This window comes from Oppia nitens, unplaced genomic scaffold, assembly GCF_028296485.1.
Source record: "Oppia nitens isolate AA-2021 unplaced genomic scaffold, nextdenovo-longstitch-racon4-pilon3 scaffold4_pilon_pilon_pilon, whole genome shotgun sequence".
In the NCBI taxonomy this organism is placed as follows: domain Eukaryota; kingdom Metazoa; phylum Arthropoda; class Arachnida; order Sarcoptiformes; family Oppiidae; genus Oppia; species Oppia nitens.
The window spans coordinates 3,336,781-3,363,815 of NW_026533232.1; the positions used below are offsets into that span (position 1 = coordinate 3,336,781).

The following is a 27,035-nucleotide window of genomic DNA, read 5'->3' on the forward strand; positions in this document are numbered from 1 at the left end:
TGTGTCATTTTGATTCAAATAATGTTGAATCTGAAAAAATTACAACAATATTATTAAATAAAATGAATGCCTTGTTATTATGGGTGGTCTCAGAGTTTCTGTCAATTTCATTGACTTTTATAGATATATATTAAATACAGTTATTTGTAAAACTAAATGTTAGATTTTATAAAAAAAATTAAATTGTTAATTTAATATATGTATAAATGAAAATTTTAATAGAATTATTATTTTTTTCTATATAATTAGTTTATCATAATATAATATAAAGAATTTAATTTAAATACTAATATAATATAATAAATTAATAACGCTATTTAGTAACTATATTATGTTTACAGGAGTGTAATAATAATAATAATAATAATAATAATAATAATAATAATAATAATAAGTCAATCTTTTATAATATGTGATACTAAATTGAAATCCAAATAAAAAATATTTAATTTTTATCTAATAATGTAGATAATGAACAAATAATTAAGTATTTATTATTAAAATGTTATAAATATAATAAAATAATAATAAAATGTTAAATTTGATGCATTAGAGGTTTGTCTAAAAAGATTTGATTGGTTGATGAGGTAAGGCATTAGGGCTCCAGTTGTTGGAGCAATGGTTAGTGGTATGTATGAAATGCCGGTAAACTAAACGGAGAGCCCATTAATGGTTAGGGCTATAGTGTGTTGACACTTACCTCCACTTGTGTGGTCTATCGGCACTCAATTGCATCAAATCAATAGGTAATTGTTGTCATAGTTTCAAATAATTAGTTTCTTTACAAACATTTGTCTGTTTAGTCCTCAATAAGTGATAAGCCATTTACTGGTCTCTCACTCACACAATACCAATGTTTATACATTTTAAGTCACCTATTAATTTGGTGTATGTTTTTATGGTTTGTTTCCCATAAGTACCACATACTGTCCCTATGTTTATCACAGGCATTCAATAGGGTAATGACCAATACTTTTAGGCAAAACAAGTGGTGGGTCACTGAGTCTGATGTTATAAAACTTATTGTATGAGATATACATTGATATTATCAGTTCAACAATACATTGCTTTAAATAATGATAGTGTCGATGCATTTTTCTCAAGTAATTATCAAATATTTGCGTGTCATCCCCGATGATAGCCCTTTCCCAGTACACCCATCCATAAAACATCATTATATTAACAATAAATACCATTTAAATCTCGACTTAAAATCTAGTTATCCATAGCATTGATTACACCTTACAATGCGTTTATCTCATAACTAATAATATCAATAATAACTGTAATTTAAATATTATTGTCTAATGAGTTGAAAACTATTAATTTATTTAAATTATACTTATGTTTTCAAAGCGTTAAACAAATGATGATTTTCTATTAGTTATTGCAAACACTTAAACCACTAATGATTTATTAAATCCAAATAACAGTTATTATTTAAAACTTTATTTCATTAATCAAATTATATTAATATACTGTATAAGATTATAATAAAATTTTATACACCTCTGGGATTAAGATTACAAATGGATTTTTAATTTAAATATTACGTAATAAATATTGCCTATTATTAAGATAGTTATCTTACTTTTAATGTGGGTATTATTATATAATATAAGGATATGCCGGTATTATAATAAAAATATTATACAATATAACAAATATTTATTGTGTTTGTTGAGTCACAATGTGGAGTATAAAAGCTAAAAATTATATATATATATAATGATTATAATTATTTTTAATTAAATCATATAGATTTTGAAAACATGTTTTTTAAAATTCATTTTGAATATAATTTAAATATAATTTATTTTCAATACAATTATTTATAAATTAAATTAATTGTATTATGAATGTCAGCATCTGGTTTTATTTTTCAAGTGAATTATATTTTTGAACTATAAATACAAATAATCATTATTTAACAGATGCTCTCAATTATGTCGTTTAAATCCATTTTATATAACATTGTGTTACTCTAATAAATAGTCGATTGTTTGCTTTACTATAACTAATGTATTAATGTCAACATAAAATTATTGATCAAACAATACTGTAGATTATTATTATTATTGAAGTACAATATAATAGTAGATTATTAAGTTTATTGAAATATATGGGATTACATGTTATTATAAGATTTATAGTCAATACAATTACACTAATAACATAATATATTGTATAAATGTATAGACAATTTAGACAATTAGATATTTTGTGACTTATATAAAGCCAAACGTTTTTTAATCAATTTTGCTGCTAATATCTGGGGTCGTGTCTGCAATTGATACAAATAATCTTTATTTGCCGACACCTGATCCCCAAGTAGTCTATTAACAAGAGTCACACAGATAATAGCGCCCTGAATGCCGGTGTAGTGGCACATGGATGCAAAGGTTATGGCCTCCATCTCAATGTTGACAACATTTGCATCTTTCAATTTGTTTAAGAAATCAATTTTTTGTTGGGCTGTTAGGTCGCAAAAAGCACCGTCAAGTCGTGCCTGGGATTCATAAAAGTCAAGCGTACACATTGTGGTGCCACTGATTGTTGGAAAATCTTTTATTTCTTGGGCAGCAATTGATTTGAGCTCTTCCACCAACTCTTTGTTACATATGGATGGTCTACGGACTACCTTTCCTAATATGTACTATAAAATAATTATAATAATATACAACACAAATAATTATTTTATAGCACTAGAGTTTATGGCTCTCTCTCTCTCACTCTCACACACACATACTGACCAATTCATAATAGGGTCGAAGCAGACCATCCACTGCTTTATCTGTAATAACAACAGTTCCCGGTTCTACACCTAAAGAAAGTTATTTGCTTTTAATTATTTTATTGCTGACAATTGTAAAAATCCAATACCTATTCCGCCTGAAGTACCGATTCTAAGAAATACAACATTTTTGCATTTGGCATAATATACTAGTTTAATGATTTCATGCATTAATATGGATAGAGAAGAGATACCCATTCCGTGCTTTATTTGTGTATAAAAAAATAATTATTAATTAAATGAAAAGAAAGTGTGAATTGTTATTACCGTAACTGATAAAACAGGTCCCACTTTGAACATTGAATAACGAAACGAAGCCGCCGTCCAATCTTTGCCATCAAATTGAATGTCCAGTTCTTTAGCCATATATTCTGCAAATTGTTTCATCCGTTTAAGTGTTCCGCCGACACAAACAAACTTGACGTCACCGAAGAGCGCCGGCAAGTCATGAGTGTCTGTACTGATTGCCAAATGGTATAATACATCTGAAGACAGACCATTCAAATGAGGATTTCTTATAATCACTTCACCGTTTTTGCTGATAATTATAATTATTGAAAAAAATTAATAAACTTTTAAATTGTTTTTAATATTTTTTGTCACAATTTGATAAATACCTTAACTCTTGTCGCGACTCATCATACGTGACTTCGTATGTTTCTGATGACTGTTTTTGTGGTAAACTCATTGTCTAAAGTGAATAATTATTTAAGTAAATTATTTTTTAAGATATACTTATTTATATTACTTATATTAGAAATATTATAATTTATAAGTATGATATATTGGACTTTATTTTATTGATAGTAATTGGTGTTTCCTACAGTCAAATAGCATATTGTTTACTGCGGCTCTTAAGTGATTAAATACATTATTGTATTGTAATTATTTTGTTAAAAATCATTATCATAATATAAATTATTTATGTGCATTTATTTACTTAACATTATAAAAATTAATCTATAATTATCTACAAATATATTTTAAATAAATGTAATAATAATATTTACTTAATTTAAATTAAACTATTAAATAATATTAAATTATAATACTCTAAACCATTATGTATTGTAAAACGAGGTTATACTGTTGGAAATAAGTTTGCCGATAATAACTATTTCAATTAGTATGTCATCGACAATATATGTTCAATAAAAAAGTTAACCAAACTGTTGTCAAGACACTTGAATTAAATAACATTTACTTTAAGCAAAATTATATATTTGTAATTGTTTTACCTAACAATTGTTAATAATGTTCACACGCTTAGTAATGATTGATAAATTTAATACAAGATTAATTTTATCTATAGATAAATTAACATGTGATTTCAAATAACTAAATTATTGAATAATTTACCTATTTACTTTCGACTTTCAACAATAATAAATAATGATAAAATTTGTTATTTACTAATTAAAATCTCAGTTTAATTAGTTATATATAAGTTAAACTAATTACACTATTTTTAAAGAAACAATTATATTTTCAAATTAAAATTAAATCTAATATAAAATAATTTCTAATTAAATAAAATTTTAATAATTTATTTTATTAAAATAATAGAATATTCACTGTATAATGAAATAACTTATTATTTATATATAAAATTATCAATTTTTATAATAAAAAGATTTTATGATGATCTGCATAAATTTTAAAAATATAAAAGCATAATTGCTAATAGTAAATTTTATATAAAGTAATTAACAAGCAAATATTTATATTATTTAGATTATTAATTAAAATATACTGTAAATTTTTATTTGTTAAAGTAATATATATTATATGTACATATAAATATTTTTAAATAATTAGGATTTAATAATAATATTATAATATTAAGATTATTATAATTTAATTGTGTTTAAAAATAAATGAATAAAATAATAGTATTACAAATATCTTTCGTTCAATATTTTAAATGAAATAATTTCTTTCTATTTTAAGTTTAACAATGAAATGTACATTAAATCTCAGTTTGTATTAATGAAATGTTTAAATAATAATTTTAAAGTAAATAAAATACAAATTATAATTAAATATAATTAAATTATAACTATACTTTAGATCCATGTAATAAAATGTGTATCAATAGTTAACACGTGCAACAATACTCTCTCTCTCTCAATCTATCTCTTTACTAAACAATGCTTTCACGCTCTATATAATATACAGTGTATTATAAAAAATATATTTTATTTAATTTTTTATTTATTTAATAAATTAAAATTATTAATAATCGCGCGACACATTAAAAGTAATTGTTTGCGTCACACAAATTGGTACAAACATTGAACAAATTATATAGTAGTATAGATATATAATAATAATATTAAAACATTGAAATTTTATGTAGCCCGGCTAGCTCAGTCGGTAGAGCATGAGACTCTTAATCTCAGGGTCGTGGGTTCGAGCCCCACGTTGGGCGCTCAAATTTTTTTAAAAAACATTTTTTAAATTTATTGAATTTATTTTATTGTTTTAATTATTCTAATTAGATATTAGTATAAATTATCAATATTTCTTAATTTATAATATAAATAATACTTTATTATTTTTATATATTGAGATTATATACTGTATATATGGTATTACGATAATTAGTATTTAATTTTAAATAAAAATTAATTTAATAAGTCTGTAGATTCAAGTTCTCCGAATTGATCTAAACTGAAGAGATTGGATGGATTGACGGCATCCAAACCAAGTGATGCGATGTCATCCATAGTCTGAAACAATTCTGGTTCCGTCGGAAGTGAAACAATTTGGTTGACATCGTCTTCGTTAGAATCCTTAATATAATTATAACAACATTAATAAATTAAACATTTAATCAATTATATTAACGAATCTAACCATCAATTTATTAATATCTTTGATATCAGTCTTAAGTTGTTTGTGATAAACACAAGTATTTTGGTGAACATATGAGATGATTGGATTGAGACACGGAGGGGAACACTGGTCATCGGATATCTTCTCAACGTAAGCACACGGTCTGTATAACACTTGGTTTACATCATATAATATGTCTGTTTTATATAAATATAGTCAAAATTTATATAAAAATTATTATCTTTTTTTTAATAAAAAACATACGTTTTTGACAATAATGAGAGAGTGGTATTGTCCTATTGGTGCAAACCTCGTCTTCTTTGACAAATATACAGTTAGGATGAGTTGATCCCTTATATTGAATTCCATCAACAAATGCTTTTCTCTTTTCGTTGGCTTCTTTCTTGAGAAGAGCTTCCTGTCCATGAGGTCTCTGATATCTCCACAAAGCTTTAAGTCTTTTATAGTCATCCCTATCTTGTTTGGAAAAACTTAGATTTTGTTGCATTGTTTGAGATATACTCTTCACTCCATTCATCTCTTTCTCCATCTTAAGTGACACCAAATAATTCTTTTTCTTTTCTTTTAATAAATACTGGAATCGTTTAAATTGTTCGATATATAGATTTTGAAGTCTTAACATCTTCTCTCTCAAAATAAGTGAAACTTCTTCGGCCGCATAAACACCGGCGCGTTTAAGCGGTTCTTCGCAATTACTGTCAACAGATTCAGAATCCGAGTCCAATGGATCTGATCGCAAGACATCTTCGACAAACGTATTAGAACAGTCATCGTCATTGGATGCGCTTAAATTAGACACAGATTCAACCATTTTCTTCCTTAAATGATCGCTAGCGGTAACACTTTGATCTTCAAGTTGAACCCAATCGAGTGCGAGTCGTCGGTTGTCGTGAGCTTTATTTGGACAGAAGTGTTCCAATCGTGTCATCACTTGCTTCATCTCTTCATTGCGTTTATGGCTTTCTTCACATTTAAGACGAATCTGTTGAATGGCCGCCTGTTTGCGCTTGAGATACAGTTTCTTCAGATGCCACGGACAGAGAGTACTGTCGCGTCTGTCAGTCCTTCGGGCGGCATTTGGACACCGTTTGCCAGATTGCGGGTGAATGTATGAACACTGTCTGAATGGTGCACTTCTGTCTTCAAGTATATGACGAATACAGTAATTAAATCCTTCCAAACGATTCTGAAGACATATGCGGTGGACATAAGCGCACAACTGGTGTTGCGATGACTCCAAACGGGTCCGTGTCTTCAGTTTGGCGCTGAAGCGTACGCTTTGATTCAATCGGTATTGAATTGAACTCTGATTCATACCATTGTTAACATTTGACCACTGATTACGGTTTGACATCACTTCTTGAGCCGTATTATCACTAATTGATAAAACAATTGATTTTTTGGATATATTTTCAGTGATTTTATTGTTTTGTTTTGAAATGCGTTCAAACAGTTTAATGAATGAACTCTATTGAGTCCATACATTACGTTACTCTATATTTAGTCACTACTTATTAATAAAAATTAATTTTATAATATTTTTATAATTTTATAATCAATGCATTCATTTAATGAAAAAACATTTTAAACCAATAAAATAAATATTAATATGAAATTAAATTAATAAAAATTGGTTAAAATAATTGATTTGTAAATTAAGTTTTAGTGTTTATGGTATGTATTAGTGTTACGTAATATACGAATAGTATTTGTCGACCATTTTGTTTGTGTATTATTGAGTGAATGTATCGGTGAATGACTTCCTTCATAGCGATTGACAGCACGTATTGGCCGACAATCGGGTGACCGCACAGGCAATGGCCGGAAGCGATCGATGGTATTTCAGCAAAGAAGAGTTGGCACACACGCCGTCGCGCAAGAATGGCATCGATGCCGACAAAGAACTGTCGTACAGACAACAGGCGGCCAATTTGATCCAAGATATGGGACAACGATTGCATGTGTTAGTTGTCGTCATCGACAGACATCACACCATTAACTCTTCATTTATTAATTTCATTGATTTAATATTATTTTTTGTTTTGTTTTTTAGGACACAATTATGTATAAATACAGCCATTGTTTATATGCATCGGTTCTATACGTTTCACTCGTTCACCAAATTTCACCGAAATGTCAGTTCTTCCTCTTCTTGTTTTATCTATTGAGTTGTTGACCACTTGTTTATGAGTCGATGATCTCAAACTGTGTCTGAACTGTCCTTTTCTTGAATATTATAATTTACAGGCGATATCTAGTTGTGCACTGTTTCTGGCGGCAAAGGTTGAAGAACAGCCCCGAAAGCTCGAGCACGTCATCAAAGTGTCTCACATGTGCTTACATCGAGACAGTCCGCAACCACTCGATGTCAAGAGTGAGGTAATTGGTCAACATTTTTATCATCAATTGCCATCCAAACAGTCTTTATTACGTATGTGTTTACGTGTTTGTAGGCATACAAAGATCAAGCCATGGAATTAGTCATCAATGAGAACCTAATGCTACAGACATTGGGTTTTGACATTGCCGTCGAACATCCGCATACTTCGGTTGTCAACTGCTGTCAACTGGTCAGAGGTAAGGACTGTTAGTCATCCTTAAAATTTATTGATTAATTACTAAACAATTGTTTTCAATGAAAGCGAGCAAAGATTTGGCGCAGACATCATATTTTATGGCTACTAATAGTCTTCACTTGACAACAATGTGTCTTCAATACAAGCCTACAGTCGTTGCCTGTGTTTGTATACACTTGGCCTGCAAGTGGTCGTCGTGGGAGGTTTGGTTCATTCAGGAGAAGCCATTTAGATATACGTTAATAAATGTTATTATATATATGTATAGATTCCGAGATCAAGTGAGGGCAAAGATTGGTTTTATTATGTGGACACAACTGTCACTTTAGATTTGTTGGAACAGTTGACTTCTGAATTTTTAGCTATTTTAGATAAGTGTCCGTCAAGATTAAAACGTAAGATACTTAGCGGAAACGGTAGTAATTCAAGTGCCGGCACGAGTGTCCAAAATAGTATTGATAGGCCTTTAAATCGATTGAATGTAAGTTTGATTTTATATACAATATATATTTGTCGGTAATATTTAAATATACAGTATTTTATATTACCGTATATTATAAATGTTATATAATATAAAGGATGAGAAGAGAAAAGAACAGCCGGTAAGAGAGGAACCAAAGTCTATGGTCCCATCAAAGCCCAGTTCGCACTTAACACCCGATAAGCCGTCAGCTAATAATCCGACTATAAGTCGTCGTTCGCCCTCATCATCGCCTCTATCAAAGAAAATTAAAAGCGAACCGACGACCCATCAGCCAAATCAACAGTCAACCAAAATTTCAACTCCTATTTCTGTATCGACTTATCGAGAAAGAAAAGAACGGACAACACCTCAACCAGATATACATAAACAGCCCTCAACTTCATTACCAAACAGATCATCATCTCATCAAACATCGCGTGATATCTTAAATTTACCAAAAGATAAAATGCCAACAAAAGCGCAGACAATTAGTGATAAACAACAGAAATCAATCGATGATAGAAACAAATTTAGACCTAAAAATAGTGATTATTTATTTGATAATAACCGCAGCGCCAACCCTTCAAAATCAATTTCAAATGTTTCATTAACTCATCCAAAACATACACAAAATAACTTAATAAAAGAAGACTTATTCAACACTAATACAGTCCATAATAAACCACATTTTGGCTCATTTGGTGTCAATAATTCCGAAGACTCGCCGGATATTAAACGAGAGGTTGTGAACGATCTTCATATGGAATTCTCTGACAATTCAAACCAATCCACTAATGAACTAAATCTTATGAACTCTTTTCCAACTGATTTTATGAACGATTCTTTAGACTCGAAAAAAGATTTTAATTTTAGTAATAATAATAATAATAATAAATTACAAACAAATAGCGATCCTCCAGTAAAGACAAGCTTTATGTCTATATTTTCGACTCCAATAGCGACAACAAATTCGTCGTCCACTTCAACAACACATCTATCAAAAGCTGACAATTCAAAGACAAACTCTTTATCAAAACATAACGACGTTTTACTTCGTATTAAATCCGAACCATTGCCTCCAATGTTAAGTCCTCTAAAGCCGTCAATCGATAACGAAGCGGCTTTTAAATTAGAAAAACAGTTATCACATCCCTGTTCAACACAATCTCATTCCAAATCTTTTACCTCTAATTTTGGTTCTGAATTAGAGCCAAAACAACATCAAAATTCAAGTAAAATATCTAAATCTTCGCCAAAATTATTGTTAAACTCCGGGTCAACTCAACAGAAAAATTCTCAGTTTGGAAATGTTGTCCAATCTATTAAAGAAAAGGAATTTACTGAAAGTTTACCCGAAGTTAAATTGAAGTCAAAAGAAATACCGATATCTTTTGGTGGTTCAAACCAAACAATTTATGCGACTAATAGTAATATATTTAACGAAACGGTGCCACCGATTGCAATAAAAGAAGAAAAACATTTCAGAACAGAAGGCACAGACATTCCGTCCATTTCGAGCAAAAATAAATTACAAACGAATAGTAATATTGAATTAGACATAAAACCAAATATTGATATTTTACCCGATATTAAGCCAACACTAGATTTAACTCAAAAGACACAAATTAATACTAATAATACTTCTAATCTTATACAAGAACTTATGGGAGACATCATTCCTCCGGTGCTTAATATGGAAAGTATAGACAAAACGAGTCATTCGGAACACGAAGATAAAGAAAAGGAAAAGGATAGACATCACAAACACTCACATCACTCGCATAAAAGTAAACACAAAGAGAAACATAAACACAAACATAAGGATAAGGATAAAGACAGAGAAAAACATAAAAGAAAAGATAAGGATAGAGATAGAGATAGAGATAGAGATCGCGAAAAAGATAGAGACAGAAGTCGTGACGATAGAGAAGACGCAGCCTTTAAGATATCGTATTCCTCATCTAAAGGCAGAGATGAAGTGGCAAATAATAACATGACTGCTGCGCCCATTAAGTTGAAGATTTCGAAGAAAAAATGTAGTGTTGATGACAGAGACGTTTTGTCGGATAAAGACACCGAAGAACTACCGAAAAATCCGATAAAATTGAAAATTCAATTAAATCCCAATAAATCTTCAAATACTCCCGAATATCAATCAGATTCAAGTGTCGGACGAAAGCGAAAATTAAGTCCAAATTCGAGTAAAAAAGAAAAGGCTTCCAAACATGACTTGGAATATAAATCAAAAGAAGATAAGAGAGCGAAAAAATTGTATGAATCTAATCATACATCTTATGATAAAGGATCCAATCACTCAAAGACATCATTGAACTCTTGTACGCCTCAATCTATCACTTTGGAACCAATGTCCACACCATTAACACAATCGCGTCTTTCAAAAGCTCATAAATAATGTCAAAAGAGATCAGCAAATAATTGTTATGTCGATCACTGTTTTTGACTTATATTGGTATAAATATTATATTTACAATATATATTAGTTTAAATTTTAGTGAAATTGTAAATGAAGTTTAATTATATATTGGATAAAATTACGTGAAATATAAATGAGAGAAAATATAGTTTAAAAATGATATATATATTTAAATAAAAATATATTGTAACGAGCAATCCTTATATCTGTTAAAAACGCAATTGTTTAAGTCAGCGACACTTTAACACTATTTGTAATTTAGTTTAATATATATATATATATTATTTAAATAATTTAAATGTATGATGTAATGGAATTATTTACAAATATTAATAATATTTTTAAAATAATTTATTATAATTTAAAGTATGATGAACTCAATTTCAAATTATTTGTTTTTTGTTAAGTTTTGACAAATGATAAACAATATGTAAAATATATTTAAAAATAAATGAAAAGGTTTACAATTGTTTTTTATTGATTTTGAAATAATGTAAAAATATTTTATTTTATATTATATACAAATTTTTAAGCAATAGTTAAGTATAAAGTTTGACACAACATTAATTAGTAGACAATAAATTAGTAGTAATTATGTTAAATATAGTAATGTAGTCAATGTTATTACTAAATCAATTGATTATTAGTTGTAATTACTTTTTTATTAAACCTTTTAGTACTTAAATATTAATTACTAGTAACTAATGAATTATTAGTTTAAACATAAAAATTGAGTTAATTGTACAGATTTTAGATAAATGATAAAAAAATATTGACTATAACTGAGTATATACTGTACTCTAGTTATGTGAGAAGTAATTTAAGTGCGATATTACTATACTTTAATAATATACAGTAATATTGTGTATATATGTTAGCAAATTGGAGACTAACACAGCACTTGTCATCTTATCGATGATATTAGAGTCGAGAATATTAAATAATAGCTATTATTGTCATAGTTTTTGTTTGTATAGCGAAAGGCGACGGAGTGTTCATCTCATCTAAAATACAAATTTGCAATCATTTGAAGACAAAGATATACTGTATGTGTGAGGTGTCGGTGCCATATATACAGTACAGTATAGCTCTCAAAGTTTCAATTGAATCGCTTTTGATGTCTTTAAATTAGATTAAAGTTGTGTTTGTCGTGTTTGTCATGGCATCTGCTCTCTCTTTTACCACTCTTTTACGTCTATTTTATGTCTCTTTATATTTGGTGTTGTGTTAACTTTAACGACATTCAAACTGTTTTATTAGAGAGAGAGAGAGAGAGAGAGAGAGAGAGAGAGCTACTAATGAAAGATTAGAACCAATTGGAAAATGATAAGCAAACGAGAGATCAATTGCAATGACAAGTAATTCTTATGATATTATCATTTAATGCTATTTTTGGACTCAAATTTACTATAAATGACAATTTTATACTAATATAAAGCAATTTAATTCATAATTTATATAACAAATTGGTTTACAAAAAATTATAGTTATTTCAGTCAAATGACTAAAAGTTTTATTATAAAGATATAGATATTATAATAATATATCAAATGTTTAGATTTATTTATAACAAGTAATATATTAAACATTAAATGAACACTTTGTTTATAATAATAGACTAAATATTGTGATTTAGATCATAAATTGTTAAGAGTTTGTCTATATAATTATCTTTTATATAACATATAGAGTATTATAGTTATATTGTATTTATAGTATACAAACAAAATAGCAAAACTGTTTAAAAATGATTTTCAAGTGTTGATTGTATGGAAATTGAAATGACTATCAAATAGACATTTCATGGTTTCTAAGACTAAACCATTAGTTGTTATTAATTTTTAGTGATTTGTTTCACGTATTATTGTACTAAACTGAGGAACTGCTGATAACTAATGTATATATTATTAATATTTCTCGAAATTGGTTGTAAAAACTGGTGGCTATGCTGTGCTTATCATTGATTAGATATTTATTGACATTTTAATGATTGTATTAATATTAGTAAAATATAATTTTAGTTAATAAATAAATACAATAATATTATATCACTTATGATATGAATGATTGACAGGTTTTGTGACATATTTTTAATATTTGATTTTCTTATTTATTTACAACATTTCAACTAACAATTGCTACTACAGTATACTTATATAACTTGAGTTATAAAACCAAACACTTAAGCTTAACATATCATTAGGCATTAGCTTATTGCAGATTAAATAGCGATAAATAAATCACAATTTAAATCCTGGAATTAACTAACAGTAATATATCTTTATATAAAAACCACTCCTTTTGCTAATTTACAACAATTTTATTGGTTTTTTCTTCATCTTAAAGTCATTTATGAAAATACTATTTAATTGCATTTATTTAATCATTTGATTGCAATTCTAATCATATCTATTAAGCATTTTATTAATGTTTTTGTATTATATGATTTTTGTGACTTATTTTCAAATAATTAATATAATAAATAGTGATTGGTATTTAATTAATTGTTTCAATGCATTTTTAATTTACTCCAATATATTTAACTATTATTATAACAATAATATACTAAATTATTTCTATTAATTGTTTCAATAATTTAATTCACTAACATTTCAACAAAATTAAAATGTAAAATATTTTTTTATTAATTAATAACTTGAGCTGCAATTGGATTACTGCTAGAAATATCATTTTTTTAATTAATCAAAATTTTATTAGTATAAGTCTATATATATAATTATGATTACCGGTAATTATAAATCAGTTTAATAAATTTATTTGAAAAAACATTTTTAAAATTATTATTTTATAAAATAAATTAATAAATATTTTACTTTAGATTTCAAAATACTTCTAAATTATGTAAATATTTAGTAAATAATATTGTAAAAGTTTTTTAATTATTTTATAAATTAATACAATACTTATACAATAGTCTATAATTTATTGAAAAAGATTAATTGTTTGTTTTGAAAAATTTTCAAAACATATTAATTATACATGAAATTACTTAAAGAATGTTGTAATTGAATAAATTGGCAAATCTTTAATAATCATATCATTTAATGTCTATTTATGATTATAGCAATAAATAATAAGAGAAACACTACTTGAGCCACAAAAATAAGTTGTGCTATAAATTGTTATCATAATTGACACTTCACTCAAAAAGTTAATTAATTAGATATACAATATTACAATATATAATATTATACTATTTACGGTATATTATGTGCTTATATATCAAGCCGTGTATTGACTGTCAGACAATTAGGACAATACACTGAATACTGTAAATTGATTAAACGGTTGAAAATATACTATAAACTCCATAAAACTACTTTAAACGTATTTATCAGTAGTTGTATCATAATGTCTACAATTTTATGCTCATATAATTGTAGGACCTATGAGTTAACTCTCATTTATTAAAAATTTCTATTAAATAACAATAAAATTTTTGTTTTATTTCTATTAAATAGTTTTGTTTATAATACAGTACAAAAAACTAAACATAAATTATAATAATACATATTATAATCAATTGTATTATAAATAAATATTCTATAGAAATATTAAATTATTTTTTAAAGATAATTTATTTATTTTAATTACCTAATTCATCATAAATAAATCATAAAGTTTATATAACAAATAAAAATACTAAGCCTAGCATTGCCAGACAAACTCTTGGACGACAATTTAAATTTTGTTTAAGAAATTATACAATCATTATAAATTATTCAAAAACATACTGTATATATAATTTATATTTAATGATAACCAACTTTTAATAATTTTTTTGATTTTTTCAAGAGAAAAGATGTTAGTATCAAAATATTGTTTTTCTACATTTTTTATCAAATCTGTAATTGAAATATAAAAAAATTTTTAAAAAATCGACAGACAGTTACATAAAGAATTCAAATACAAATCAATTCAGGCATTTGTGATAATAAAAGTAGTGAAGAATATTTCAAATCATTTCAGTAATTAAACATTTGTGACAATAAAACAACCAAATAATGCATTCAGTGTTTATACTAATTGTATTATATATTATATTTTTATTTTATTATTCAACAAACAAATTGTCATTTTTATTATTATTGTTAATATTTAGATAATAAATCAAATTTATATTCTACAATATTTCTTATATGAATTATAATGTGTTAATATGTATGTAATAAATGATTATCTTATTTATATTTGATAATGCATTATGTTTATTACAATATAAATAATTTAATCAAAACGGAAATAATTAATACCATTAGTAATTTAGATTAAAAAAGACAAATCAATTAATAATGAAAAATATAATAATAATTAATTTCTAAGAATTACTACAATTTTATTAAGTAGTAAAACAACAAATCCATTGATAATTTATTATTGATTGAATAACAACAAAATTAGTCTATTTTTTGCATTTATTTGTCTAATGTTATAATAAATCAATTTTATTATTATTATGACAATTACAATTAATCACAATAGACAACATTAAATTGCCGTATGATTAAATAATCAAATAAATTCATTCACTATTTTTACTAATAATAATAATAATAATATGGATAATAGTATTGTAAGTTATGTTATGTTATCAAAGCATTTGGTCATTAGTTTCGCTCAAATTCTTGATTTCTTTACTTTAATAAATATATGGTTTTGAGAGGACAGACATATAATGTGGAATTGTATGTAGAGATGAGTATAGAGTATTGAATGAGTCTGTGATGAGATGGGCTGAGAGAAAGAGAGAGTGAATTGTGAAGACAAGTGATGGCAAATTGGTTGTGACTGTTGTTTTAAGTCAACATATTTTAGTGTATTTACAGTACAATCATAATTGATTCAGTGATTCAATGGATGACTGCCTGACTCTGGTATTTGAGTCCAGTTTAGCGCATATTATCTCAACAATTGTTTCACTGGAGGCGGAGTCTAACCGATCCAATGGTGAGACTCGAGTACTGAAAGATGCGATTAAAATACAATTGTTTGGATACACTCTGTAATGTTGTCTCTTATAGAAAGTTATTGTAGTTTTTAAAACAATCTGCAAAACATTTGACAAGAATTTCAAAAATCAATTAAATTCTTGTTTAGAGTCGTTGCCAATCATAGTAACGATTATGTTATCGCCTGACAGTCACAGACCTAACAGTACCTCTGCTTCAGAGTCGGAGACCCTCTCACCTACAAACATGACTACATCCAAGTCATCCGCTTCTAACTTTTGTATTGATGCTCTGTTGGCCCGAGAAGATAGACCACAGTCGGCCACATCATTGAGTTCAAGTTCGCGAGCATCACCACCAATGAGTCCCGATGATGCCCGATCCTCATCGAGTCCTATGTCAAGTCCACTCTTAATGAATGGCACATTACATAGCAGTTCTCGAGGAACACCTGCTGATAGCGAACATATAAGAGGTATAGATGTTAGGACACCTCCAATGTCTCCTCTATGGTCTCCACGATCATCAAATCTTCAGATGTGCTCCTCATTAGCTTCAGGTGTTCACTCTCATCACAACAACGCGGCCGCCGCTGCCATGTCCTCACTATTTTCATCAACAAATCCATCAGCACATCCGTTATATGCAGCAATGTATAACCAAAGCCACGGCCCACATGTCATAGGTAACGGTCCTAATGGGCCGTCATCGGCCATACCTTTACTACATAACAGCGCTTTTCACTCACCATTTCATGATATCAAAGGCCATACCGGAAGTGGTGGAGGATTATCTATAGACTGGTTAGCCCGCGCCGGACTTCTTTATCACCGCTCATCTGGTAAGTCAAAAGTCGGTACTATTTTGAATAGCATTGATATCTACAATATCTACACATTAGGCTAAAGTCAGTACTGAATAAAACTATAGAGTTGTCAATGTATGGTCAATACATTCATATTATATGTTCACTCATCTAACGGTGCCATCAAATTATATCTAATCACTGACTTTATTGTACTTATATTTAGTGTATTTGTGTGTAGTTATGTGTAGTATATAGTGTACAGATTGCATAGGTTTAGCCACAATCAGTCGGTTCCTTAAAAATGTTTTCACTCACCAAATATAAATAGCTTTGTATTGTATGAGTTATTCATGTAGTTATGGATCCTATTGTTTATTAAACATATTCCTGTAATTTATGGTTTCGCTAATTCCTAACTCTTATCGCTGTTGTTTACACTCCGGTCAATGAATATTATATATACAGCTATAGATTTAAGCCGTGATATATGAGAGCAATAAATACAATGACAACTATGTTAAGTAAAGTTTGAAAAATATGACATTAGTTCTCAAAGATAAATATAAATTGCAATCATTTTAATTTATTAATAAATTTATAAACATTTTGAGGGTAAATAATATATATAAATTAGATTATAAGTTAATTGATGAACATATTATTGTAATGCTCTTCTCAAACACTCAAACCAATCGTTCAAATCTTACGCTAAATAAAAGTTATTCAGTATTTATGTTATTGTAGACCAAAGCTAACAATAAAATGTCATTTTCTATTCTCTTATAATATATTATAAGTTATAACATATTATAAGTTTGTTTAATGCAGTTATAGATTTAAGATTTACTAAAAGTATAATAAAGTAGTTGTGATTAACTATTTGTTGTGACGATCACAAAGTCATTTGCTTCGGATGTTTTCAAACATACTTTCATTGCTTACAATCACTTAAACGAAAAGTATTTACAGCATATTGTAAATGTATTTCAATTATTGTTAAAAATATTTTTTTTTAAACTGATTTATAGTATTTCATCATATGTTTTGAGGATATGATTATTATTTTTTATTGTTTTAAATGACAATCCTTTTATATTTACAATATAAGATTTACTATATTGTAAAAGCAATTACCGTAATATTTAATTATATGTTTAAATTGATTACAACTATTAAAGCAAGACGAGAGAAAGAAAGAAAAAAAGAAAGAAAGAAAGAAAGAAAGAGAGAGAGAGAGAGAGAGAGAGAGAGAGAGAGAGAGAGAGAGARAAAAAAAAGGATCAGGATTTATAGTGCACGTCACATAGTATGTATGGTACACTTTTTGGAGACCCTGTCCCCTTTTTTTGTATTATTACCCATAGCATGCGTATAGCACTCATAAGCATAGTTAGAGGAGTACCTACAAACAGTAAGTCAGCTTGGTAAGGGGACGATTCTTTGTACCCAAACTAGCTGTTACTTAATATTTGAAATGGCAATAAACAACAGTGGCTCACCAGGGAATCGATCCCCGGACGTCGTACCTCTATGTTGTTTCTCAGGCAACAAGTGCAAACAGCCGACGTCTTAGCTCACTACGCCATTGAGCCACGGACAGAGAGAGAGAGAGAGAGAGAGAGAGAGAGAGAGAGATGTAGAGCTAATCAAGCAATTGTTTACACAGGGAGAGTGGGACAGACCATCTGCGTCCTAATCATTGTATGGACTATAGCTAAGTCTAAATAATATATATCTGTGCCAACAATTTCAATGTATATTTATATGTATTTATCACTCATATATTTGGTCTCTTATTGAATAATAATCTGTAATACGAATTGAATATATCTATTGTATTACTCGGGAATCACTCCCAAACCCTAAAGGCTTTGCTGTCGATATTTTCAAAACCTATTTTCAGACGTTTTTCTTTAAATTAAGTGAACATTTTTAGCTAATCTTTTCAATTGCATTATAATTTTTATTGATTTAAACCTTTTTATTATTTATGTAAATTTTTTATTTTATATTAGTTAAGCAAATAATACAACCAGTATTTAATTCAGTTTAATTTTTAAAAATTATTGAAAATAATTACCAATTCATTAAAGTGTTATATAATTTCAATACAAATAACATATGATTAAATTCGGTGTTAATTGGATTCAACTAATAAATTCACGTAAAAGAGAAAAATTTAACGATTTTGTGAACAGATTTTTATTGTAAACATTTGTCGTTTATATCAAATTATAGTGCTTTTTGTGATATTCAATATGCAGTTTATATAATACTGTAATACATGCGATATGTCACCCAAATTATGCTAATATGTAATCAAATTCATTGCTTTAATCATTAGCTAAAGTGATGTCTACTCTGAACAAGTCTACTAACTTATGAATTTATTAGTTGGCAAAGCACTGGTAGTTTCACACTCATATACAAACCGAGAGCAAAGATAGAGATAGTGTTTATAATGTCTGTAATGTCGATGTTTTAAATTTGAGATAATTTCTGTAGTCAAGCAAAACACCACAAATAAGTGATGCTTAGGAAGCTGTGCGGCACTTGGCGTTCACTATTACTGCTAACTGTAGGTACTGTTAGTTGTAGTGATGTAGTGATGGGTGCTTCAAAAGCTTTCTGTAATCGCGTCGATGACATTAGCAATTCATGAGATTTTCATTTATATCTACACTCGGATAGTGGGTGTGGGGATTGGTATAGAGAGAGAGAGAGAGAGAGAGAGAGAGAGAGAGAGAGAGAGAGAGAGAGAGAGAGAGAGAATAGGAGGGAAACCAACATATAAGTGAATAAGTGGTATATCGATGACAGATGGTTGAGATGGTGGCCAACAATTCACTTAACACTATGAAAAGCACAGCACGAGTGCTACATAACACACAAACAGCACAACTATAGTATTAGCTAAACGTTAAGTAAATACATTACCATTATATCAATAGACTAGTCATCCAAATCATTGCTATTTACCCGTCATTTGACTCAACACTCAATCTATTATTAATAATCATAACGTTTACTAATTTCTTGTCTCATTTAATTTCATTGATTTGCATTTTACAATGTATTTAACATATTACAAAAAATATGTCACTTTTTTATAAAAGCAAAAATTGAATATAATTTTAGTATTCAATACATCACTTTATATTTTGAATTATCCATAAAGTAATTTTATAATTAATACAATTTCACACATATTAATTGAATATTTTTATAAAATTAATCTATATAAAATTATTCACAATTATTCATAATTATCCTAATCAAAAACAGTATTAATATATTAAGTTAGTAATTAATTAATTATTTGTTTATTAAACAAAAATAATTTTATTAAATAATTGTATGACTATATAGACCTATAATACTTCAATAATCAATTACACTTTATTCATTTACTAAAAATATTCATGATTTTAATTATATACAAATTTAATTTCCATATTATTATTTCACTAAAAAATAACTTATATTAATTTTGAAAACTATTTTTAAATATCACACAAATAGTCACTCTCAGTATTTTAATTGATAATTAAGATAAAAACACTAAATTTTTAAATACACATTTTAAATTCATAGTATAATAAACATTAAATACAACAATAACAGTATATTATAAAATGCTTAAATAGTTAAAGTTTTTACTTATAAGATATATTTTAATAATAAATTAAATTAATACTATAATATAGTTAATTATTAAACATTATTGACGAGCATTAAAGTATTGTTTGATGAAAAAAGTAAAAAATTTGTTTTATAATTATAAAGAAAAAATTTCTTTGATAAGAACACTATATACTGTAATACTTTATGAAGTTATAAATTATTATAATATACTTTTAATAAACATTTATTATTAATTATAGTATTTGATTTTTAATGTGCTATAAAAAGCTATCATAATATTATGTATTGTACATACATCTTAATTATTTAATTAAACAAATAATATTATTATTATTATTTGATTGGCACGTATAGGTCAGGCACAGGCGGCAGTTATCGGTAAAACTCGTCGCCCGAGGACTGCATTCACGAGTCAACAGTTGTTGGAATTGGAGAATCAGTTCCGTATGAATAAGTACTTGTCTCGACCCAAACGTTTCGAAGTGGCCACGAATCTCATGCTCACCGAAACACAGGTATCACTCAAACCATACATTTCATTATTATTTCAATTGCTTTTATATATCATTTTCACTTAATTTTAAAATTATTTAATATTTACTTATATTTAATTTTGTTGTTGTTTTTATTGAATTGCATTATTCAGTAATTTTTGGGATTTTATTAAATTTATTAAATTTTTTTATTAAATTCTGTTATTATTTACATTTTGAAAACATATTTTTCAAGATATTAAACAATGAAAATTTAATTTTATATAGATTTAAATTCAATTATCTCATAAACTTAATAAACTATTTTTAATATATAAATAAGTAATTATTAATTGTAGATTTTTAAATATTAATAATTTAAGTTTTTTGGTATTAATTTGTTTAAATATGATGATTACTATTTGCTAAATGTTTTATAAATTAACAAAATAAAGCAAATGACATTCAATTAAGAAAAGTTTCATTAGTTTTATGTAAATAAAGTCTACAAAATTGAGTATAAATGTTAAGACTAATTGAGAGTTTGGTTTAATAATATATTTTAATTAGTCCTATAATTAGTTAATTAGTTATTCCGTATCTGTTTATATGTGACTGTCATTAGTGAATGAAGCGATTAAATGGGAATAAATTATACGAAAATTGCGTTAATCAACAACATTGCAGATGTGATGCAAAGGGGATTGAAAGCAGAGAGAGAGAGAGAGAGAGAGAGAGAGAGAGAGAGAGAGAGAGAGAGAGAGAGTAAGTAAGAGAGAAAGAGAGAGATGTTATGTTTAGAGAGCAAACAATAGGAATTAAAGGACGACTCAATGCAAACAATGAAAAGATGAGATGATTTGGTGAGCGATAAGCTCTTAATTATAATAATTTCCTGTCAGTAATTTGCATCCGTCGAGAAATGCCTACAAAAGCTAACTGTTCTCTTAAACTAATAGTTCTCTGACAAAACATCCATAACACGCATACATTGCCATTAATCCCATGAAAGTAATGGATAGCATTTGATAGCATTTGATAGCATTTGATAGCATTTGATAGTACAGTACTATAATAATGGCAATGATAGCAGTGATGTCAAAACAAAAGCATTCATTTATAGTGATAGCGATGGCAAACATTAATTAACTCTAATAGAGTCTAATGTTTTCAATAATAAACGAACACAATATATATTATTAAATATATTATAACTGTTATTATTATAATTAAGTGTTTTGTTTATTTAATCATTTAATAAATATTACACATATATAGTAAGGTATATACAAATTGTGCTGTTTTTGTCTTTAATTACAGTTATAATGGATATTATGTTTTATTGAGAGTATAATTATTATAATTAAGCTTTTAACACATTATTTTCAATATAATATTTTTTATAATTGTTTTATTACTAAATTAGTCAATAATCGTAAAATATTATTTCATAAGTTTATGATTATTTTCATGACATCATATTTAAAGGACTAATGCACTAAATTTAAAGCATTTTAAATAATAATTTTAATTAATTAATTAAATAAATATTGAAAAATAAAATACCTTTGAAATTAAATTTTATTTTGTTAATTTAATAAATTTTATTTAAGTTTAATCTAATATATAATTTAATATTTTTCAATATGAAAATAATTTGTTTAGATATATGATCTTATAAAATATAATAAAATGAATATTTTAATTTTAATTCTTAAATTACAACTTTTGTTTTAATTAATTAAAATTATAGAATAATATTAATATACAGTAAATTAACTTATAATAAATGTAATTAAATCATGTGCTGTTATATATAGGAAAGTGTTATAATATTTGCTTATTGTCTATCAATTTTGAGCTTTAATTTTAAGTGCTTACGACTTGATGTGTTAATTTTGCTCAGAATTTGTTACTTAAATTGCTATCGACTCTCACATCTAAAACTAATTGATTTTTTCTATTCAAAAAACAGTAGCTATTATATGATTATCTGTAACTCATGTCATTCAAACTCTTATCTCAATATTCATTGTTTACTATTATTTGTTTTCTCATTGATTTATTCTCTATTGATTTGCTTAATGTTATCTATAATTATCGGTATAGTATGGGAATAATATATGATTTAAACCCAATAATAAGGAAATTACTATAATATTTAGGTTAAAATATGGTTTCAAAACCGTCGGATGAAATGGAAAAGAAGTAAAAAAGGTCACAATGAGACCAAATCAAAGAGTGACACCAATAGCAACAACAGTAGTGACCATAAAAGCAGCAATTCATCGGATCATAAGCTAAGTCATAATACATTGACAGATATTATTACTGATAAGCCATCAAAAACATCATTTAATAACGGTTCCGGCGCTGAGTCTTCCTCTAAGTCATCAAAAAGTATAAACAATGATTTATCACAACAATCGGGAGCCAACTTATGTCCGCCAGTGTCCGGTTGGACGGCTGTTTCGAGGCATTTGGCCGAATGTGGCAGAAGTGCAACTAATTTGATACCAAATTCATATCCTAATACTTCAACAAATAGTCATTCAGTAGTAACCGAAACATTTTACAGGCCTTACGTTAGTTGAAATCAAACACAACTTTATTTATAATATGTTCACAATTATCTCATTTAATAAGTATATGATAAATATAAATTTATATATATACTGCATATAATATGTAACATACAGTAAATGTGTCTGACACAATATACTTTATAAAATTGTCATAAAAATTGTAGTTTATATAACATAACCAAAGGCTTGAAATTTACAGATAATTATTCATTATTCATATAATTTAAAATTATAAAAATATTATAAATATATAATTAGCACTTTTTCAGTTTTTTCTTGTAAGTCAGTAAAAGTTAAGCCTTTGATCATAACATTAGTGTATAAATTTATACAGTATTTAAAAAACCTGCAATAATATGTTATACTTAAATTAATAAACAGTTAGCTATTTTTTAAATTAATAATTATTGGTTAGTGTTTTGCTTTTTAATTATTATCTGTATTTATTTTTAGTGTTTTCTATTTTTTTGCAAAACACATAAATGTATTTATTATGAAAAACTCGGAGCAAAACGACATTTACTGTATATTTTGTAATATTGATTGTTTTACACAAAAAACTTTCTCTTAAATAATTGCCGACAATTTCTTATCTTTAAAATTAAGTAACAATCAAATCAGTTTTGTTGCAAATATAAACAAAATTTTCTATCTTTTATTTGACAAATGATTTCAAATTTGTATGTAAAGTAATAATTTTCTTACATTAATATAGAAATACAAAATATTGAATTAAATTGAATTAAAATGTCCCTTTATAAATTTGTATCTATTTATTGATGCAGCTAATAAATGTCATTGTCAAATATTAAAAGCAATGAACTGGCTCAGTGTTCATAATTTTTATTTATTTTTATTAATAACCTATATTAAAATGATTATAATTTATAGCAAAATTTGCACTTAATTTAAATCTACAAAATTGTAAAAATTCCGAATATTTATGTAACATATTATTTAAATATCATTTTGTATTAAATTTAATCTTATAAATCAATAAATTGAGTTTATTATTAAAATTTTTTAATTTATGTTTCGTTTTATGTATTTGCAGCAATATTTATACATTTATGAGCAAATTAGTTGATATTAACATAAAAGATGTATACAAATACTATATATTGCAATGTAATATAATTTGTATAAATACTGTATATAAGTTATATACACAGTATATAAGAGTTTATTATGTTATCTAATTTTATCAAATAAAAATTTATATTATATAAATGTTAGTTAATTAAATAAATGAATCCACTATTGAGTACATCATTACTACTAAAAATGTAGTCAAACTATAGTTAAGCATAATTTGACAAAATATAGTCATTGATTGTTTTGCAGCTTAAGTAAGGTTTAGGTGCAAAAAAGCGAAAGAAATGACATTCAATGGTGTAGTCATATAATTGGGTGATTTGGTGCACATCTAACCAGATTAGTGGCCAAATGTCTAATTAGGAATAGCTGTCGACTCTTTCGCCAAATTACGTTAACTATTGATCTAAATGTTGTGTAAATGTTGTGTACATTTGAGTCATTGGCTAATGAGATGCTTATAATGGATAGAGTTTGTAATGAATTGCAATAAAACGTTTTATAGCACCGTTGAGATAGCATTTGCATACATTAAGTGTGAGCTTTAGATATTTGACATAACTATTCATTCACATAGTATTTCAATACATTTAACTTTTAGATTCTAACATATTATACATATTTAAAGTTTACTGTATTATCAATTTATAAAATGTGAACAAACTATATAATAGATTTTTAGGAAACGTTAGTTTAATTTGTTATATAATCTAATATTTTATGTAAAAAAATAAAACCAAGATTATCATTAAATTTTTATTTTAAAGTACTCACAATTGTTTAATTTAAATAAAAAATGCTTTCAATTTATAAAATGAAATTTAATTATAGTATTATAGTATTTGTATCATATTTTGATAAAAAAATACTTATAATTAGTTCACTTAATTTTATAAAAACATTTATTTGATTTAGATTATTTAAGTATAGATAATCTGTAAAAGCTTTATAATGTATTTATATCATATAAACTAATCATTATTTTGTATGTCTTTAATTCTCATTTCTAACTCATCATAATTTTTGCCACAAATAACTGTCCCTAATATATATAATGGTTGCAACAATTTAGTTATTTAACAATAATGTTATAAATAAATATATATCTTATATATCTTTATAGATTTATTTAATAAAGCAAATAAAGTCTCTCCTATAATAAAGCAATAATAATAAGTATAATTTGGTCAATAAATTCAATTTAGAGAAATTGTTGGATTTAACGGCTCATGAATTTCTCGTTTAGTTTGTCGTCCAATAGTTATCCTATTTATGGGACTTCAATGTTGAGTCTATCCCATCACCAAAATTAAAGTTACTCTAAAAAACACAAATAGATATCACATTAATTACATGTATTGTGTGCACTGAATGTATGCTATAGTGTGAGTGTTTTAGTTAAAGAGGGACTCAATTATTATAATGTATTGTATTAATAATCTTTAAATTTTTGGTACAGTATATACACAGCTCATACAGTACATCGATATATACCACATACTAAACAATTTCGTTTATTTATAGTATATAAACACTAAAGCGATTTGAGACCCCATACGAAACAGTCAAACTGTCTAACATTGGCTTAGATTTAATTAAGTGACGTTCGGCTCCAAGTTTTGCACTTTTACTCCTCTATTTGTTTGCCTCCGTGTCGTCCGTTCCCCTCATCCGCTCTATCATAACATTAACTGTAAGATCGATCAAAGATAAGAGAGGAGAGAGAGAGAGAGAGAGTGAGAGAGAGAGAGAGAGAGAGAGAGAGAGCATCAGTATTGAGTAGATGTTGATTGGCCTTCATTTGGTGCTATTGTGTAATCCCTAGAGTCTGACTCCCAAAACGTGAATTTGTATTTATCCACAGTTTCCACAATCATCACAATCGATATCTTGTTTGAAGCAATTAGAAAATTACATTAAATATGTTGTGCTAACTGAGTTGCATTATATGTGAGTGCCGCCAGTGAAGGCATGATGCACTGGTAGGCAATGGCACACAATTACCCAAATAGCCGGTGGCAGTCAAGACAATTGTACGCTCTGTTAAGCGCCAATCAAATGGCAGGCATCGCATCATTTGGTAATATATTGTGAAAGTCTAGAAAAATAAAAACCTAATTCCAGTGATACCAGTGATGGTATTTGATGGCAGTAATAGTTATGATAGTAATGGTGATGGCAATGATGGTGGCAATGGTGGTAGAAATGGTAGTGGCTTTGGCAGTGATGTCGACCTAACGTTTCTGTAATACAATATAAGTTGAAAAGAGTTTGCTTTATGTTTGCAACAGAATATGTGATTGCCTTTAATGTATTGATTGAATTCAAGTCAC

The 27,035-nt window shown here is 26.9% G+C and overlaps 5 protein-coding genes and 1 non-coding gene across 7 annotated transcripts in view; 3 read left to right on the forward strand and 3 right to left on the reverse strand.

The window, feature by feature from the left end:
* LOC128959768 (malonyl-CoA-acyl carrier protein transacylase, mitochondrial-like) overlaps positions 1-27,035 on the reverse strand; it is a 227,974-nt gene that overhangs the window by 163,070 nt on the left and 37,869 nt on the right. The window lies entirely within an intron of this gene.
* Positions 2,129-3,502, reverse strand: LOC128959773 (uridine phosphorylase 2-like). Its single transcript, XM_054305788.1, has 5 exons — positions 3,412-3,502; positions 3,062-3,332; positions 2,884-2,998; positions 2,754-2,824; positions 2,129-2,656 (listed from the first exon to the last, which is right to left on the reverse strand). Exons 1-5 carry the CDS (start codon positions 3,480-3,482, stop codon positions 2,213-2,215), a joined length of 972 nt encoding a protein of 323 aa, XP_054161763.1. The 5' UTR covers positions 3,483-3,502; the 3' UTR covers positions 2,129-2,212.
* Trnak-cuu (transfer RNA lysine (anticodon CUU)) lies at positions 5,153-5,225 on the forward strand. The gene has a single exon. It is a non-coding gene; the product is annotated as a tRNA-Lys (tRNA).
* LOC128959764 (KAT8 regulatory NSL complex subunit 2-like) lies at positions 5,388-7,122 on the reverse strand. Its single transcript, XM_054305773.1, has 3 exons — positions 5,897-7,122; positions 5,654-5,829; positions 5,388-5,589 (listed from the first exon to the last, which is right to left on the reverse strand). Exons 1-3 carry the CDS (start codon positions 7,005-7,007, stop codon positions 5,422-5,424), a joined length of 1,455 nt encoding a protein of 484 aa, XP_054161748.1. The 5' UTR covers positions 7,008-7,122; the 3' UTR covers positions 5,388-5,421.
* Positions 7,325-11,222, forward strand: LOC128959752 (cyclin-T2-like). Of its 2 annotated transcripts, none has more exons than XM_054305758.1 (7): positions 7,325-7,616; positions 7,707-7,788; positions 7,901-8,032; positions 8,107-8,239; positions 8,296-8,432; positions 8,498-8,710; positions 8,808-11,222. In XM_054305758.1, the coding sequence occupies exons 1-7, from the start codon at positions 7,471-7,473 to the stop codon at positions 11,103-11,105; spliced, it is 3,141 nt and encodes a 1,046-aa protein (XP_054161733.1). In that variant the 5' UTR covers positions 7,325-7,470; the 3' UTR covers positions 11,106-11,222. The 2 variants fall into 2 exon arrangements, with proteins under 2 accessions (XP_054161733.1, XP_054161734.1); XM_054305759.1 differs by having other exon boundaries at positions 8,107-8,230.
* LOC128960223 (motor neuron and pancreas homeobox 1-like) lies at positions 16,203-23,616 on the forward strand. Its single transcript, XM_054306295.1, has 3 exons — positions 16,203-16,937; positions 20,904-21,064; positions 23,188-23,616. Exons 1-3 carry the CDS (start codon positions 16,271-16,273, stop codon positions 23,614-23,616), a joined length of 1,257 nt encoding a protein of 418 aa, XP_054162270.1. The 5' UTR covers positions 16,203-16,270.